The sequence below is a fragment of the Vicugna pacos genome, chromosome 22, assembly GCF_048564905.1.
Source record: "Vicugna pacos chromosome 22, VicPac4, whole genome shotgun sequence".
Lineage (NCBI taxonomy): Eukaryota > Metazoa > Chordata > Mammalia > Artiodactyla > Camelidae > Vicugna > Vicugna pacos.
In genome coordinates, this window is record NC_133008.1 from 29777357 (window position 1) to 29792814 (window position 15458).

Below are 15458 nucleotides of genomic sequence, written 5' to 3' on the forward strand. Positions count from 1 at the left end.
CCATACACAAAAATAAACTCAAAATGGATCAAAGACTTAAACATAAGACAAGATACAATAAACCTCCTAAAAGAAAATATAGGCAAAACATTATCTGGCATACATCTCAAAAATGCTGTCCTAGGGCAGTCTACCCAAGCAATAGAAATAAAAGCAAGAATAAACAAATGGGACCTGATGACACTTACAAGCTTCTGCACAGGAAAGGAAACCATAAGCAAACAAAACGACAACCTACGGAATGGGAGAAAATGTTTGCAAATGAAACCGACAAAGGCTTGATCTCCAGAATATATAAGCAGCTCATACGACTTAATAAGAAAGAAACAAACAGCCCCATCCAAAAATGGGCAGAAGACCTAAACAAGCAATTCTCCAAGAAGACATACAGATTATCAATAGGCACATGAAAAAATGCTCAATATTACTAATTATCAGAGAAATGCAAATCAAAACTGCAATGAGGTATCACCTCACACCGGTCAGAATGGCCATCATTCAAAAGTCCACAAATGACAAATGCTGGAGAGGCTGTGGAGAACGGGGAACCCTCCTGCACTGCTGGTGGGAGTGCAGTTTGGTGCAGCCACTGTGGAAAACAGTATGGAGATTCCTCAAAAGACTAGGAATAGACTTACCATATGACCCAGGAATCCCACTCCTGGGCATATATCCAGAAGGAACCGTACTTCAAAAAGACACCTGCGCCCAAATGTTCATAGCAGCACTATTTACAATAGCCAAGACATGGAGACAGCCTAAATGTCCATCAACAGATGACTGGATAAAGAAGATGTGGTGTATTTATACCATGGATTACTATTCAGCCATAAAAACCGACAACATAACGCCATTTGCAGCAACATGGATGCTCCTAGAGAATGTCATTCTAAGTGAAGTAAGCCAGAAAGAGAAAGAAAAATACCATATGAGATCGCTCATATGTGGAATCTAAAAAAAAAAAAAAAACAAAATATAAATACAAAACAGAAACAGACTCATAGACATAGAATACAAACTTGTGGTTGCCAAGGGGGTGGAGGGTGGGAAGGGACAGACTGGGATTTAAAACATAGAATAGATAAATAAGATTATACTGTATAGCACAGGGAAATATATACAAGATCTTATGGTAGCTCACAGAGAAAAAAATGTGACAATGAATATACATATGTTCATGTATAACTGAAAAATTGTGCTCTACACTGGAATTTGACACAACATTGTAAAATGACTATAACTCAACAAAAAAAAAAAGTTAAAAAAAAAAGTAAAGGAATTCTGACCACACACCACAGCATGGATGGAGCTTGAAGACACGATGCTCAGTGAAATAAGCCAGACACAGAAGGACAAATGCTGTCTGATCCCACTCACAGGAGAATGGAGAGGAGTCAAATCCACAGAGACAGGAAGTAGACGGTGGGGCCAGGGGCTGGGGAGGGGATGGGGAGTGAGTGTTTAACAGGACGGAGTTTCAGTTTGAGAAGATGAGAAAGTGCCATTGAACCGAGCACTTAAAAATGGTTATGATGGCAAATTTTATGTTATATACATGTTACTTCAATGTAAAAAAAAAAGTTAAAAAAAAAAGGCTCAGGGCAGTTGGAGGTGGGGTGCCCAGCAGGTGTTGTGGAGATGAACTGTGCAGGGCAGAGTTGGCAGCAGCGGGGCTGGCAGTCGAGTTGGGGGATTCGAGGGGCAGGCAGAGTCTGGGGCCGGGATGTGGGGTCACCAGGAGCCATGAGCGGATGCGGAGCAGGGGAGGAGCCGGGGAAGGAAACTCATAAGGAAGTAGAGCCAGGTCCACGCACACGGGACGCAAGCGTCCGCTGAGTCACAAATCCCGGAAGCTCAGGGTCATGGAGAGGAAACTCTGCTGGTCCACGCAAGGCCTTCCTGTTTTTTGGCCCTGAATCCTCCAGGGCCAAAGTTCCCACCTCACGTCCACCTCCCCCGGTTCGGAATCCCTGAGCCTCAAGGCCTGCGCAGGGCTTGGAGATGTCCCTGCTGCTCAAACAGGGAAACTGAGGCATGGGGTTCGCCCAGGACTTCCCAGAAGGACGAGGCTGCGGGTTTCTTACTGGGGCCTCTGGACTGCACCCTTTCTGGAAAGGGTGTGGAGGGCTGGGTTCCAGAGGGTGAGTTCTGCTCACACTTCCACCAACCAGATCATCGCTGGGGGTGTAGGGTTGGGGCAGGGGTGGGGGTGGTGTCTCTGCTCTGCACACCTGGAAGGTTCTTCAAATTCTCTTGATTGAGAGTGGGGTACAGGCCTCCAGAGAGGCAGTGAGGCTCCTGTCACAGAGGTATGTGAGCAGAGGGCAGGAAGGCTGGACCCAGGAAGGAAGTCGGACTTACCGGGCCTCTGAAGTTCCTGGCCAGCTGGAATATTCTGTGATTCTAAATTATTGCTGTTCCCAGATTGTGGTTTACAAAATTCCAAGAGCCTTTAAATTTTTTTTAAAAAGTGTTTGGGGGGAGGGAATTAGGTTTATTTATTTGTATTTATTTAGTAATAGAGGCCTTGGGGGTTGAACCCAGGACCGCGTGCCTGCTAACACAGGCTCCACCGCTGAGCTAGGCCCTCTCCCCCTTGAATTTTTTTTGAGCCTCTCAAGATCTTTGTGTTTTAATGCTAGTAATCCTTAGCATATGCTCTGAGATTGAATTTTTAAATATATTTTGAAATGTATCTATTATTATTCATTGGAAACCATTTGTTAAATTATTTAAATATTCTCATTAGTAGTAATTTTTTGTTAGGCCGTTTCCCGAGCTTTCATTAGTGTGGTCAGAGGTTGTCCTGGTAAGTAACAAGTGGCGGTATTGTTACTGTCGTTGCCCTGATTGTTGTTATGTTTAAATTATTATCCCAGTGGGGGATTTTTCTGGGAATTGAAGGTCTTGGCCTCTGTGGCCCTCTGCTGGCGACAGCCGGGACTACAAGCCGCGCTGCTCACCGCGCAGCTCACCGCCCCTCCCCTTGTTCGCAGGTGTCACCTCCCGTCGCCCTGACCTCGCCATGCGGACCCCGCGAGCGCCCCCTCCCCGCCCGGCCCTACTGCTCCTGCTGCTGCTACTGGGAGGCGCCCGCGGCCTCTTCCCCGAGGAGCCGCCGCCGCTCAGCGTGGCCCCCAGGGACTGTGAGTGGGAGTCCTGGAGAGGGGGAGTCCCGAGGGTGGGTCTTGCTCCGCAGCTGGATCTGCTGCCCCCTTCCCCCCGGGGGCTCACCAGGCCAGGCTCCCCCCAGCCCTAGATCACACCCCTCCCCGCCCTCCCCCAGACCTGAACCACTATCCCGTATTCGTGGGCCTCGGGCCGGGACGCCTGACCCCCTCAGAGGGCGCTGACGATCTCAACATCCAGCGGGTTCTGCGGGTCAACAGAACGCTGTTCATCGGGGACAGGTATGAGGGGCTGTCCGGGAGAGGGTGCAGGGTGAGGTGTGGGGAGCAGGTGGTAGCATTTTAGGGAGGTTTGCATGATAGGGCTTGTTGTTTGGCTGGAGTGAATGTGTGTCCTGGGAGTGGGAGTTTTAAGGGTGCTGAACTCTGGGTGTGGTTGGAGCCCAGAGCTTGCTATGGTGTGTTACCAGGTGGGGACAGCTATTTGGTCAAAATTTACTGGGTGCCTACAGAAAGTGTTGAAGTGCCACCCCAAGGGCTTCTCTGAGAAGGTGACATTTGAGTTTAGACCTGAATGATGAGGAGCCAGCCATGAGGAAATCTGGGGAAGAGGGAGAAATCAGGGCAGCGGACTCAGCTGGTGCAAAGGCCCTGGGGCAGGACTGTGCCTGAAATGGTGGAGGGACAGCAAGGAGATCCTGTGGCTGGAGCAGAGTGGGCGAGGGAGAGAGAGGGAGGAGGTGAGGGCAGGGAGGGGACAGGGCAGGTGGTGCAGGGCCTTATGGGCGGCAGTGAGGACTTGGTCTTGTACCTCAAAGGAGATGGGAGCCCTGGAGGGCTGGGGGCAGAGGGGTGCAGGGCCTGACTTTGGTGCTCACAGGCTCTCTCTGGTGGCTGCTTTGGGGAGGGCGGACTGTGGAGGCAAAGGTGGAAGCCACCAGACCAGGGCAGAGGGGACTATGCTCGTCTAGGTGGGCATTAATGGGGACTGGACTAGGGTGGTGGCTGTAGAGGATGTGAGAAGTAGGTGAACTCCAGATAGATATTGGAAGCAGAGCTGACAGTATTGGCTGATGTGTGGGAGGGAAGGGGAAGAGGGGAGTTGAGGGTGACTCCCAAGTTGTGGCTTGTGCCCCTGGAAGGACAGAACTGCCTCAGCCGAGATGGGGGACACGGTTGGAGCAGGTCTGGGAGATGGTCGGGTGCAGCGTGGCCAAGTTGAGTGTGAGACATCTGTGAGCCCTCCTCACAGAGACCTCGAGGGTTAGCTGGATTCCAAGTCTGGAGCTCAGGGGAGGCCCTGGGTGGAGACAGGACTGTGGATGTGTTCCGGGCATAGATGCAGTTCCAGCCTTGAGAGTGGACCAGGCTACCCAGGAGGGGCATGGATGGGGAAGGGAAGAACCCGGAGCACAGGGTCCAGGGACGCAGTGAGGATGGAGTTCCCAGGACAAGGGTGGACTGGCCATGTCAGACACTGTGGAGAGGGGGAGGAGGACAGAGAAATGACCACTGGACTTAACAATGGTCAATGACCGTGATCAGGTCAGTTTCTGGGCATGGGGGGAGGGGTGAGATCCTGGGAGTGACCGAGGGATGCTGAAGGGCAGAGATCTGATGTAAAGGCATCTGATAGTTCGTCGTGTTGAGTGTAGGCCCTTAGGCCGTGGGGTGTGTGGCGTGGGGTGGCCTGGTGGGGCATGTGGAGTGTGCTAGAACCCGTGGCTCGTTTTAGGGCATGCAGAGGCATGTTAGGACATGCTCAGTGTTGGAGCTTCTCGGGGCAGAGGCGTTCGACGGCCCTGTGTGATACATCCTGGACACCACGTCTGCCGCCAGAATAGAATATGTTGGCAGGAGGCCCCCCACTCTCACTAACTGCACCCCTCCTCTAGGGACAACCTGTATCGAGTGGAGCTGGAGCCCCCCACATCCACGGAGCTGCGGTACCAGAGGGTGAGGAGGGGGTGCAGGCGGGAGCCGAGGGGGAATCGCTTGGGGCTCCCATTAGGGGGATCTGACACTGCACTGGGGAGCAAGCTGGATTCGGTCCTGCCTCGCACGGTTCCTAGGGCTGTCAGGGACTGCTCCCCTCACCAGCTCCCTGTGCCCCCAGAAACTGACCTGGCGCTCCAACCCCAGCGACATCAACGTGTGTCGGATGAAGGGTAAACAGGAGGTAAGTGGGCCCGGTCAACGCCCGGTCGGCCCTGGCAACGCCTCCAACCACCCCCCAATGCGTCCCAGCCACCCCTGGGGCAAATAGCCCTTTGCTTTCTCTCCAAGCCAGGACCCCCGGTGTTGCCGGTGCAGCCTGGCCACGCCCCCAAAATAGTCCTCAGCCGTTGCCACGCCCCTAGCCCTCATCTTGCCAAAGCTCTGCCCCTTCAAATACTCTTATTTCCCTCTCCGGCCCCTCCCTTAGTCATGGCCACGCCCTCAGCCATGCCCTAGTTTAGCACCTTCCTTTGGCCACGCCCACACCCCTGGCCCCTCTCCGCAGGGCCTCACCTCTGCTCTGATCCCTCCCTCCACCATAGCTATGTCCCATTGTGTCCGCCAGTCTTGGCTCCGCCCACGCTTATGACCACGCCCACCCCCCTTTTTTTTCCCCCCCGCCTCAAACCCAGGGCGAGTGTCGAAATTTTGTAAAGGTGCTTCTGCTTCGGGACGAATCCACCCTCTTCGTGTGTGGTTCCAATGCTTTCAACCCCGTGTGTGCCAACTACAGCGTGAGTCACCGCCCTTCGAAGCCCTGCCCGCTACAGGTTCAGTCTCCGCGCCTTTGCTCACCGGCCCTCCACTGGTCACTGGTTGTGCCCTTTCTCCAGGCCACATCACCTCCTACAGGAAGCCTTACTGGATATACTCTCCCCACCCCCTCGCCCGGAGCTCCAGACGAGGCTTCCCAAGGAGGCCTGTACAGGCTGCAGCTTCTTAAGCTACAAGCCAGTTAGAGGATTAACTAAGATCGATCTTAGACCCAGATCAGTAAATTGAGCCCTAGAAAGGTTGAGTGACTGACCAAGTCACACAACATCCAAGGTGGCGTCAGGATTCCCCTTGGAGGAGGGGCTGGGGGAGCTAGGGGCTGCTAGGCATAGCAGGAGCTCTGTCACTCAGGCCCTGTCCCCCCTGCAGATGGACACACTACAGCCCATTGGGGACAACATCAGCGGCATGGCCCGCTGCCCCTACGACCCCAAACACGCCAATGTCGCCCTCTTCTCTGGTGAGTGTCCCCTAAGTCCGACCATCCGATGAGGCCCGGGCCCGGAGCAAGGCATGGCATTTTCTACTCTTGGAGTTGGGTCACTTAGAAAGTGGCTGGGAGACCATCTGTCCAGCTGTGAAACAGGCAGAATCTCCAGGTCAGGACTCAGCTGAGGTCGCGGCTCAGCTGGGGATTGGGGGTCAGCCTGAGGTCAAGGTCTCAGCAGGGTGGGGGCTCAGCCAGGGGGCTTAGACAGGGCTCACTCAGGCTCAGGGCTTAGTCTCAAAGATCAAGTTTTGACCCACCCAGCCCCTGACCCCTGGGATCTAATCTCATCTACCTCCACCCCCGCTCCCCCAATCCAGAAGGGATGCTGTTTACAGCCACCGTTACCGACTTCCTGGCCATCGATGCAGTCATCTACCGCAGCCTCGGGGACCGGCCCACTCTGCGCACCGTGAAACATGACTCCAAGTGGTTCAAAGGTGGGGCCATAAGGGCCGACCTGGCAGGGCTGACCTTTGTGAGATCCCCCTACCAGAATACCAGTCCCAGAGGAGACAGGCAGGGGGCTCTCATCTCATCTTTGGAAGCTAGTGGCCTCTTTGAAAGTAAACTTAAAAGGAAAAGATTTAAGTTGGACCTAAAGCAGAACTTGCTAGAAATGGGTGGCTTAGAAGCCTGGAATGGAACTCCACAGGAGGTATGGCAGGAGCTCAGCAATTCAACACCTGAGAGAGGAAGGTGGCAAAATAGTAGATGTTGCTGTTTCTGGAAAGTAGGCACGGTGATTTTAGGATTCTGACACCCACTCCCCCCACCCCCCAAAAAAACCCCTCAGATCTTTGAGTCTCTTTTATTTTTTCCTGGTAATTGGCTGATGGCCTCCCTTCACTGTAAAAGCAACCACCCAGGCTAATGCGCTCCCAGCCCAGAAAGCCCCTCTCTTACGCCACGGGCTGGGTTCTGACCCCTCCTCTTCTACAGAGCCTTACTTCGTCCATGCGGTGGAGTGGGGCAGCCACATCTACTTCTTCTTCCGGGAGATCGCGATGGAGTTTAATTACCTGGAGAAGGTAAGGCCCGATTTCCCCTCCCAGAGGGGCCCATGCAGTGTAGCTGAGAGGCTCCAATCATGGGAAGTGGGGAGCAGAGGGGTGTCCCTGAATCTCCACCTGGGGTGAGAGGATCCCTCAGGACCTCAAGGCTGTCCACTCCAGCCAGGACCAGGGCCTTGAGGTTCAAAGACCTCTGGAGCAGCCTGCGTGCACACAGCCCTGGGTGAGGTTCTGGGGTCCGAAGTCAGATATGCAGGTGGGTTCCAGTCCTGGTGCTCCTTTGCTGTTCCCCTGTCCACCCATCCATCTGCCATCCACTTCTCCATCCTTCATCCACTGCCTATCCACCTGTCTGCTCACCGTCCCACTCAGCCACCCTCCCACTCACCTATCTGTTCTTTGGCCCACCCACACTTCCATCAAATCATTTGTCCATCTATCCATCCACTCAGCCCCTGACTCACTCATCCACCAACCCATCCATCCACACATCTACCCTTCCGTGCACCTCTATGTCTATCCACCCCCTCCAACTCATTGACTTCACCCATTCATCCATCTCCCTGTCCATTCACTCATATACCTAACCATCCATCCATCTGTCCTCCTACTGATCACCTCATCCATCTACCACCCGTCTCTCCATCTGCCTGCCCCCATCTCCTCCTTATAGCCTGCTCATCCATTCCATTCATCTTCCTATCCACCCATGGATCTACCCATCCATTGATCCAACATCTTCTTTATCTGCCTATCCATCCACTCATTCTCCTTGCAACCACCTGTTCATCCACTCACTATTCTTTCATCCAATCATCCACCTACCCATTCATCTACCCATCTAGCCATTCATCCATCCATCTGTCCACACACCCGTCCATCCATCCACATACCCACCCATCCATCCATCTGTCCACACACCCATCCATCCATCCACCCACACAACCACCCATCCATCCATCCGTCCACACACCCACTCATCCATTCCATCCCTCAATCCATGCAGACAGTTAAACACACAGACTACCACTTACAACTAGAGTGACTTTGGGCTGGTTACTTCCCTGTGTGCCTCAGTTTCCCCGTCCATACAATGGGGATATCAGTAGGCCTTCCCTTTGTACAGCTTTGAGGGGGATGTAAGAGATGGTGAAAATAAAGTGCCTGGCACATGGTGAGTGATCTGTATGGTGAATGGAGGTGACTGTGATTATGACTGTCGTGGTGGCTGTGATCATCATCACCTCCACATTTCTGTCCGGGAATCTGGTGCCTAGAGGGGTATGGTGACTGGCCAGGGACCCACAGTAAGCCAGGGCCAGGCTCCTCCATCCTGGGTGGCAGGCAGCACAAACTGCGGGCAGGCCTTGTGGGACACAGTGCTCAGGCCCCACTTTGCCACTGACCTGCCAGGTGGTGGTGTCCCGCGTGGCCCGGGTGTGCAAGAACGATGTGGGCGGCTCCCCTCGCGTGCTGGAGAAGCAGTGGACGTCCTTCCTGAAGGCGCGGCTCAACTGCTCTGTGCCGGGGGACTCCCACTTCTACTTCAACGTGCTGCGGGCCGTCACCGGCGTGGTCAGCCTCGGGGGCCGGCCCGTGGTCCTTGCCGTCTTCTCCACACCCAGCAACAGGTCAGCGGGCACTGATGGGAGCAAACTGGGGGCATTAGGTGGGCACGGGCAGAGACGTCCCATATTCTCTCACACTGCGCTGAGCAAGACTGGACTCCCAAGAGGCCTGGGTCTCAGGTCAGGATGAGGCTAAGCCAGACACTGACCTTCCAATGCCCTTTGGTCAGAACTGGGCAGATGGTGGAGGTCCTCATCCTCTGCCTTTGGAGGAGGGATCAGGGAGGGCTTCCTGAAGGAGGGGACATTGGAACTAGGCATCAATTGGTGTGAGATGGAGGAAGAGGGAAGTGTTCCAAGTTGGAGGAATAGCATGTGCAAAGGCCCTGAGGCTGCAATGAGCTTGATATGTTTAAACTGTTGGAAGGAGGCCCATGTGGCTGGAGTGGAGGGAGCAAGGGGGAGAGAGTGGGATATGAAGGCAGGGAGGTGATGGGCTGTGGGGAGGAGCCTGGATTTTACCCTGAGAGCACTACGGAGCCATGGGAGAGTGAGGAGCAGAAAAGGGCATGGTTTGCATTTTTGAAAAGCCCCCTGGGGAATGGGTTGAAAGGAGGCAATAGTGGCCCCTGGAAGACTGGATGACCAGGCAAGTGACAGTGGGGTCCAGGGAGGGGCTGAACTATGGTCCTATCAGCGAACTGTTCAGGTGGATTGGACAAGTGAGCAGCAATCCCTGGCCCAGGGGACTGAACACCTGCCAGCTCCAGAGGACAAATGCTCTTCCACGTGCTTCCCCAGGGTGGTGCCCTCCCCCGCTGGGCTCACCACTCCCTTTCATCTTACTCTCTTCCTCCCCAGCATCCCTGGCTCGGCAGTCTGTGCCTTTGACATGACACAGGTGGCTGCCGTGTTTGAAGGCCGCTTCCGTGAGCAGAAGTCCCCTGAGTCCATCTGGACACCCGTGCCGGAGGATCAGGTGCCACGGCCCCGGTGAGAGCCCCTTCAATCCTGAGTTAGGTGCTGGGGTATGATCCTGACCCTGGGACTTCCAGGCACTTATTTAGCTGTTGCTGAGTTCAGCTGCACCTATTATGCAGATGGGGGAAACTGAGGTCCTTTGGGCAGGGCAGCAGGTCCCCTGGTGAATCAGAGCCCCTATGTAGGGGGCCTCAGCATCCACCCTGACCACCTCCACATCCCCACCCAGGCCCGGGTGCTGTGCGGCTCCTGGCATGCAGTACAATGCGTCCAGCGCTTTCCCTGACGAGATCCTCAACTTTGTCAAGACGCACCCCCTGATGGACGAGGCAGTGCCCTCGCTGGGCCATGCTCCCTGGATTGTTCGGACTCTGATGCGGTCAGTCCCTCCACGTGGCTGGGATCCTGGTGGCCAGGTCCGGGTAGGGATGAGAGCCCAGGCCAGGCTGGTGGGAGAAGAGGGAGGACAGGGCCAACTTCTGACACGAGGGGAAGGTGGAGAGCCAGACACTCAAGAAAGCTGAGCATGTGGCTCCGGGGCTGCCCAGAAAGATGGAGTCGGAAAGGCAGGAGAGTGTAGCTCAGTGGCAGAGCGTGTGCTTAGCATGCACGAGGTCCGGGGTTCTATTCCCAGTACCTCCATTTGATAAATAAATAAACAAACAAATCTAATTACCCTCCCCCCCCCAAAAAATAAAGAGACTAAAAAAAAAAGATGGAGACGGAGGAGATGGAGAGAGACACAGAGTGACGGAAAGAGATCGAGCAAACAAGAGCCACAAATCCTGAGAGAGAGAGAGAGACAGAAAACGGAGGAAGACAGAGCTGAGACAGGGAGGGAGACACTCAGAGACAGAGAGATGGAAGGGGACACGGAGAGACAGGCACACTGGTAGGAGCTGGGGTTGGGGGTCTGTTTCTCTCCACAATGTGCACCTGGGTAGCCACGCCCATGCCCACCTTGCCTGGTGTGGGTGGTGTCTCTGAGTGTGCCCGGGGGACCCCAGGGCCTGCGAGGCAGCCTGACCTCTGCCCCACCCTGGCTGCAGGCACCAGCTGACGCGAGTGGCTGTGGACGTTGGCGCTGGCCCCTGGGGCAACCAGACTGTCGTCTTCCTGGGTTCCGAGGCGGGCACTGTCCTCAAGTTCCTTGTCTGGCCCAATGCCAGCGCCTCGGGCACTGCCGGGCCCAGTGTCTTCCTGGAGGAGTTTGAGACCTACAGGCCGGACAGGTGAGGCTGGGCAGAGGCCGAGAGGCAGGGCCAGCAGGCAGCAGATAGGGCGTGCCCCTAGAGTCTTACCAATCTACTCACCTCCAGGTGTGGATGGTCTGGCAGTGCTGAGACGGGGCAGCGGCTGCTGAGCCTGGAGCTGGATTCAGCCTCGGGAGGCCTGCTGGCGGCCTTCCCCCGCTGTGTGGTCCGAGTGCCTGTGGCGCGCTGCCAGCAGTACTCAGGATGCATGAAGTGAGTGCCCCCTGGGCCAGCTGTGGAGAGGGGAAGCTAGGGGAGATGAGCATGGAAGAGGGGGAAAGCCAAGTTCAAGTCCAGGACCCAACAGCATCCTGACTCATTGAATGATGAGCAGGGCAGAGGGCACAGCCCATGCAAAGGCCCTGGGGCAGGACTGGGCTTGGCTGTATTGGAGGAACAGCGGGGTGGCCTGTGTGTCTGGAGCAGAGTGAAGGGGAGACAGGGAAGAGGTGAGGGCAGGGAGGGGATGGGGCAGGTCATGCAGAGCCTTGTGGGGTGGGTGGAGGACTTGGAATTTTACCCCGAGGGAGATGGGAGCCATGGAAGGCTGTGGGCAGGGCAGGGATGGGATGTGACTGACATTTTTAAGAGCATCAGGAGCAGAATCTAGGGACCAGAGAGGTGGCCGTTCATCTGCCTCTAAAATGGGTGGCAAAATCAGATGCAGATAAAATACTGGCACACTTCTGGACTCAGTGTGTGCCCTCCCCACGAAGCACCCCACCCACGCCGTCTTAGCAATAATGATGCCATTGCACAGACCCAAACCACGGACTGGGGCAAGCCTGCCTAGGCTCCAGGCCTGGCTCTGTCACTTGGGCAAAAGCAAACTTTCCTAAGCTTCAGTTTTCTAATTTGAAAAATGGGGAATGAGTAGCCCCCACCTCAAAGATATGTCTCGAGAACTCCCAGCGGTGACAGTAGGAGGTGCCTCAGAAGGAATGGTGGTTGATCTGCCCACCGGGTCCCTTGTCTGCTCTAGGAACTGTATTGGCAGTCAGGACCCCTACTGCGGGTGGACCCCCGATGGTTCCTGCATCTTCCTCAGCCCTGGCACCAGGTACTGGGGAAGAGGGAGGATGGGGAGGGCGTTTGAACCACCTGATGATCGGGGAATCCCCCCACCGCCAACCACAGCTCTGAGAGAGGGGCTTCTGCTGACTGCGCCTCTCTGCCCTCCCCCCATCAGAGCCACCTTTGAGCAGGACGTGTCTGGGGCCAGCACCTCAGGCTTAGGGGACTGCACAGGTAAGTGGAGGGGAGGGGTGGGGAGAAGGCCTGGGGACTCTAAATCCTAGTCCTCCAGGGTTCTCACGCCGTTTGCTGCCCATGCCCAGATAGGCAGTGTGACTGGCATCTGCCAGGGCTGGGGAAGGGCAGAGGGTCCCATTTCCACGTAGGGAGGTGGGAAAAGGACAGACAGACCCCAAGGGGCAGAGACAGGCCAAGAGACAGGTAGCTGGGCAAACTCTGAGAAGACAGATGCCAGGGGCCAGACAGACAGAAGAGGGGCTCTGGAAAGGACAGAGGGACGGCACGAAGCAGAGAGACGGACAGCCAGTCGGGTGGACAGCCAAGCCAGAGGCCGCGGGAGGTGCGCCGGGGACCGACCCCGCCGGCCCCTCTCACGCGGCCCTCCCGGCCAGGACTCTTGCGGGCCAGCCTCTCGGAGGAGCGCGCCGGGCTGGTGTCAGTGAACCTGCTGGTGACGTCGTCGGTGGCGGCCTTCGTGGTGGGCGCCGTGGTGTCCGGCTTCAGCGTGGGCTGGTACGTGGGCCTCCGCGAGAGGCGCGAGCTGGCCCGCCGCAAGGACAAGGAGGCCATCCTGGCGCACGGGGGCGGCGAGGCCGTGCTGAGCGTCAGCCGCCTGGGCGAGCGCCGAGCGGGCGGGCCCGGGGGCCGGGGCGCGGGCGGCAGCGCGGGCGGCGGCGGCGGCGCGGGGGGCCCCCCCGAGGCCCTGCTGGCGCCCCTGATGCAGAACGGGTGGGCCAAGGCCACGCTGCTGCAGGGCGGCCCGCACGACCTGGACTCCGGGCTGCTGCCCACGCCCGAGCAGACGCCGCTGCCGCAGAAGCGCCTGCCCGCCCCGGCCCCGCACGCGCTGGGCCCCCGCGCCTGGGAGCACGGCCACGCGCTGCTCTCGGCCTCCGCCTCGTCCTCGCTGCTGCTGCTGGCGCCCGCCCGCGCCCCCGAGCCGCCCCCCGCGCCCGGCGAGCCGGTCCCCGACGGCCGCCTCTTCACCGCGCGGCCCGGCCGCGCCTCGCACAGCGACTTCCCGCTCACCCCCCACGCCAGCCCGGACCGCCGGCGGGTGGTGTCGGCGCCCACGGGCCCCTCGGACCCGAGCCCCGCCGCCGACGGCCTCCCTCGGCCCTGGAGCCCGCCGCCCACGGGCAGCCTCCGGAGGCCGGCCGCGCACGGCCCGCCCGCCGCCGCGCTGCGCCGCACGCACACGCTCAACAGCGGCGAGGCCCGGCCCCGCGGCCGCCACGCCCGGCCCGGCACGGACTTGGCCCACCTCCTCGCGTACGGGGGCCCGGACAGGACTGCGCCCCCCGTGCCCTAGGCCGGGGCCCCCGCGCCTCGGCGGCGCCAGCCACGGGAACCAGGAGCGAGGGCCCGGGCCAGCTCCGAGTGGGTGCTCAGCTCCCCCCGACCCCGTCCAGCCCGGCCGCGTCGGGGGCCGCCCTCCGCCGCACGGAAGCACAACGGGCTCGCCCCCACCCCCTCGCCCGGCCCCCGGGGCCGCAGGACACTGAGGCGGACCGGGGTGGGCGTGCGGGAGGAATGTGCTGTGGATTTGAGGTTGACCTTCTGCGCGTGGATTTTTTTGGTTTGTTTTCCAGTTTGCGTTTCTTTTGCAGTTTTCTAACCAGTTGCACAACTCCGTTCTCGGGGTGGCGGCCGGGGGCTTGGAGGCGGTGGGAAGAGGGGGCACGGCCGCAGACCCAAGCTCCCCGTCCCACCCAAAGGCCCTCCTCGCCCTGGGTCCCCGGCGTGTGTGGGTGTGTGTGTGTGTGCATGCCGTGTCTGTGTGCAAGGGGCCAGGGAGGGGAGGGAGGCGTGCGTGTGTGCCCGAGGGCTGCTGCCGCGTGTGCGTGGGGGCGACCACGTGCAGTGTGCGTGTCTGTGTGTGAGCGGAGGCCCCAGCGGCCTGGGTGTTGGCTGAGCCAACGCCGGGGCTTCCAGAAGGCCGGGGGGCCTCCAAGGTGCCGGTTAGGAGTTTGAGGGGAGATGAGGAGAGGGTTCCAGGCAGGGGGTTGGGAAGGCCTGCCCAGAAGTCATATTGGCAGCTGTCTAAGGGCTCGGGGGTCTAGGGGACGGCAAAGGTGGGCGGGTCCCCCTGTAAATATGGCCCCAGGGTGGTCAGAGGGTCCCATGCCACCCGTCCCCTGTGACCTCCCCCTTGGCCTCCAGCTGACCGTGCATGCCAGCTGAGTGGCCAGCTGAGTCCTGGACCCTCTCTGGAGTTTGCCCCCCACTCCCCCATCAATAAAACTGTTTACAACCACCGGCCCCCAAGGCTCTGGGTCTGCTCTGTCTCCTGGAGGTGGGACTTGGACAGCGGCGTGGCCTGGGGCAGTTGGGAGCCCCCATGAGAGTCATGGCAAGGTCACAGCAGCGACAGGATTTTGGGGAGCTGGATGTGGAAGTGGGAGAGTTTTAGGGGTCCCCAACTTCATCAAAATGGGGGCCAGTGTCTGGTAGTTCAGCAAATATTTACTCTGCACCTACTATGTGCCAGACACTGTGGGGACAAAGACCCCTGTCCTGATGGAGTTCACGGCCTAGTGGGGGAGACTGACCACATACAAGCAAATCAGGACCTGACTTGAATTAGTAGTATGTGTAATGAAGAAAAAAAAACAGATAACGTGCTAGGTAGGGGTGACTGTATGTTGGGATGGGGGTGGGGTTGAAGAAGGCCTGCCAAAGAAGGTGACATTTAAGCTAAGGTGGGATGGGCTGGTAGAAGCAGTTGGGGGGAGATGTGCAGAGAGAGTGTTCCATGCAGTGGCGACAACCAGTGCAAAGGCCCTGTGGTGGGAACAAGGTTGGAGGAGGGCCAAGGCGGTTAGTGTGGCTGGAGCAGCGTGGGTAAGAGGGGAGTCCAGGGCCCCAGGCAGGCAGGGCCTCTCAGGTGAGGAGTACTATTTTTTTAATTGTAAATAACAGAAAAGATAAGATTTACCACTTGAACCATTCTTAAGTGTACTGTTCAGTGACGTTAAGCACATTCACATTGTTGTACCATC

The 15458-nt window shown here is 57.6% G+C and overlaps 1 protein-coding gene across 2 annotated transcripts in view; it reads left to right on the plus strand.

Moving 5' to 3' along the window:
* The window catches only part of SEMA6B (semaphorin 6B), a 31723-nt gene extending 17005 nt beyond the window's left edge, over positions 1 to 14718 (plus strand). The window contains exons 1-17 of one of the 2 annotated variants that reach the window (XM_072947923.1): positions 1902 to 2141; positions 2997 to 3146; positions 3287 to 3410; positions 5024 to 5084; positions 5245 to 5307; positions 5759 to 5860; positions 6270 to 6360; positions 6708 to 6827; positions 7330 to 7418; positions 8814 to 9031; positions 9830 to 9961; positions 10179 to 10328; positions 10999 to 11181; positions 11269 to 11415; positions 12185 to 12262; positions 12392 to 12450; positions 12849 to 14718. In XM_072947923.1, coding sequence (XP_072804024.1) covers positions 3026 to 3146; positions 3287 to 3410; positions 5024 to 5084; positions 5245 to 5307; positions 5759 to 5860; positions 6270 to 6360; positions 6708 to 6827; positions 7330 to 7418; positions 8814 to 9031; positions 9830 to 9961; positions 10179 to 10328; positions 10999 to 11181; positions 11269 to 11415; positions 12185 to 12262; positions 12392 to 12450; positions 12849 to 13768 — 2658 coding nt within the window. In that variant the 5' untranslated portion in view covers positions 1902 to 2141; positions 2997 to 3025 and the 3' untranslated portion in view covers positions 13769 to 14718. Of the gene's footprint in view, positions 1 to 1901; positions 2142 to 2996; positions 3147 to 3286; positions 3411 to 5023; positions 5085 to 5244; positions 5308 to 5758; positions 5861 to 6269; positions 6361 to 6707; positions 6828 to 7329; positions 7419 to 8813; positions 9032 to 9829; positions 9962 to 10178; positions 10329 to 10998; positions 11182 to 11268; positions 11416 to 12184; positions 12263 to 12391; positions 12451 to 12848 lie in introns of those variants that run through there. The other variant, XM_031689815.2, reaches the window with a different exon arrangement.
* The last annotated feature ends 740 nt before the right edge of the window (positions 14719 to 15458 follow it).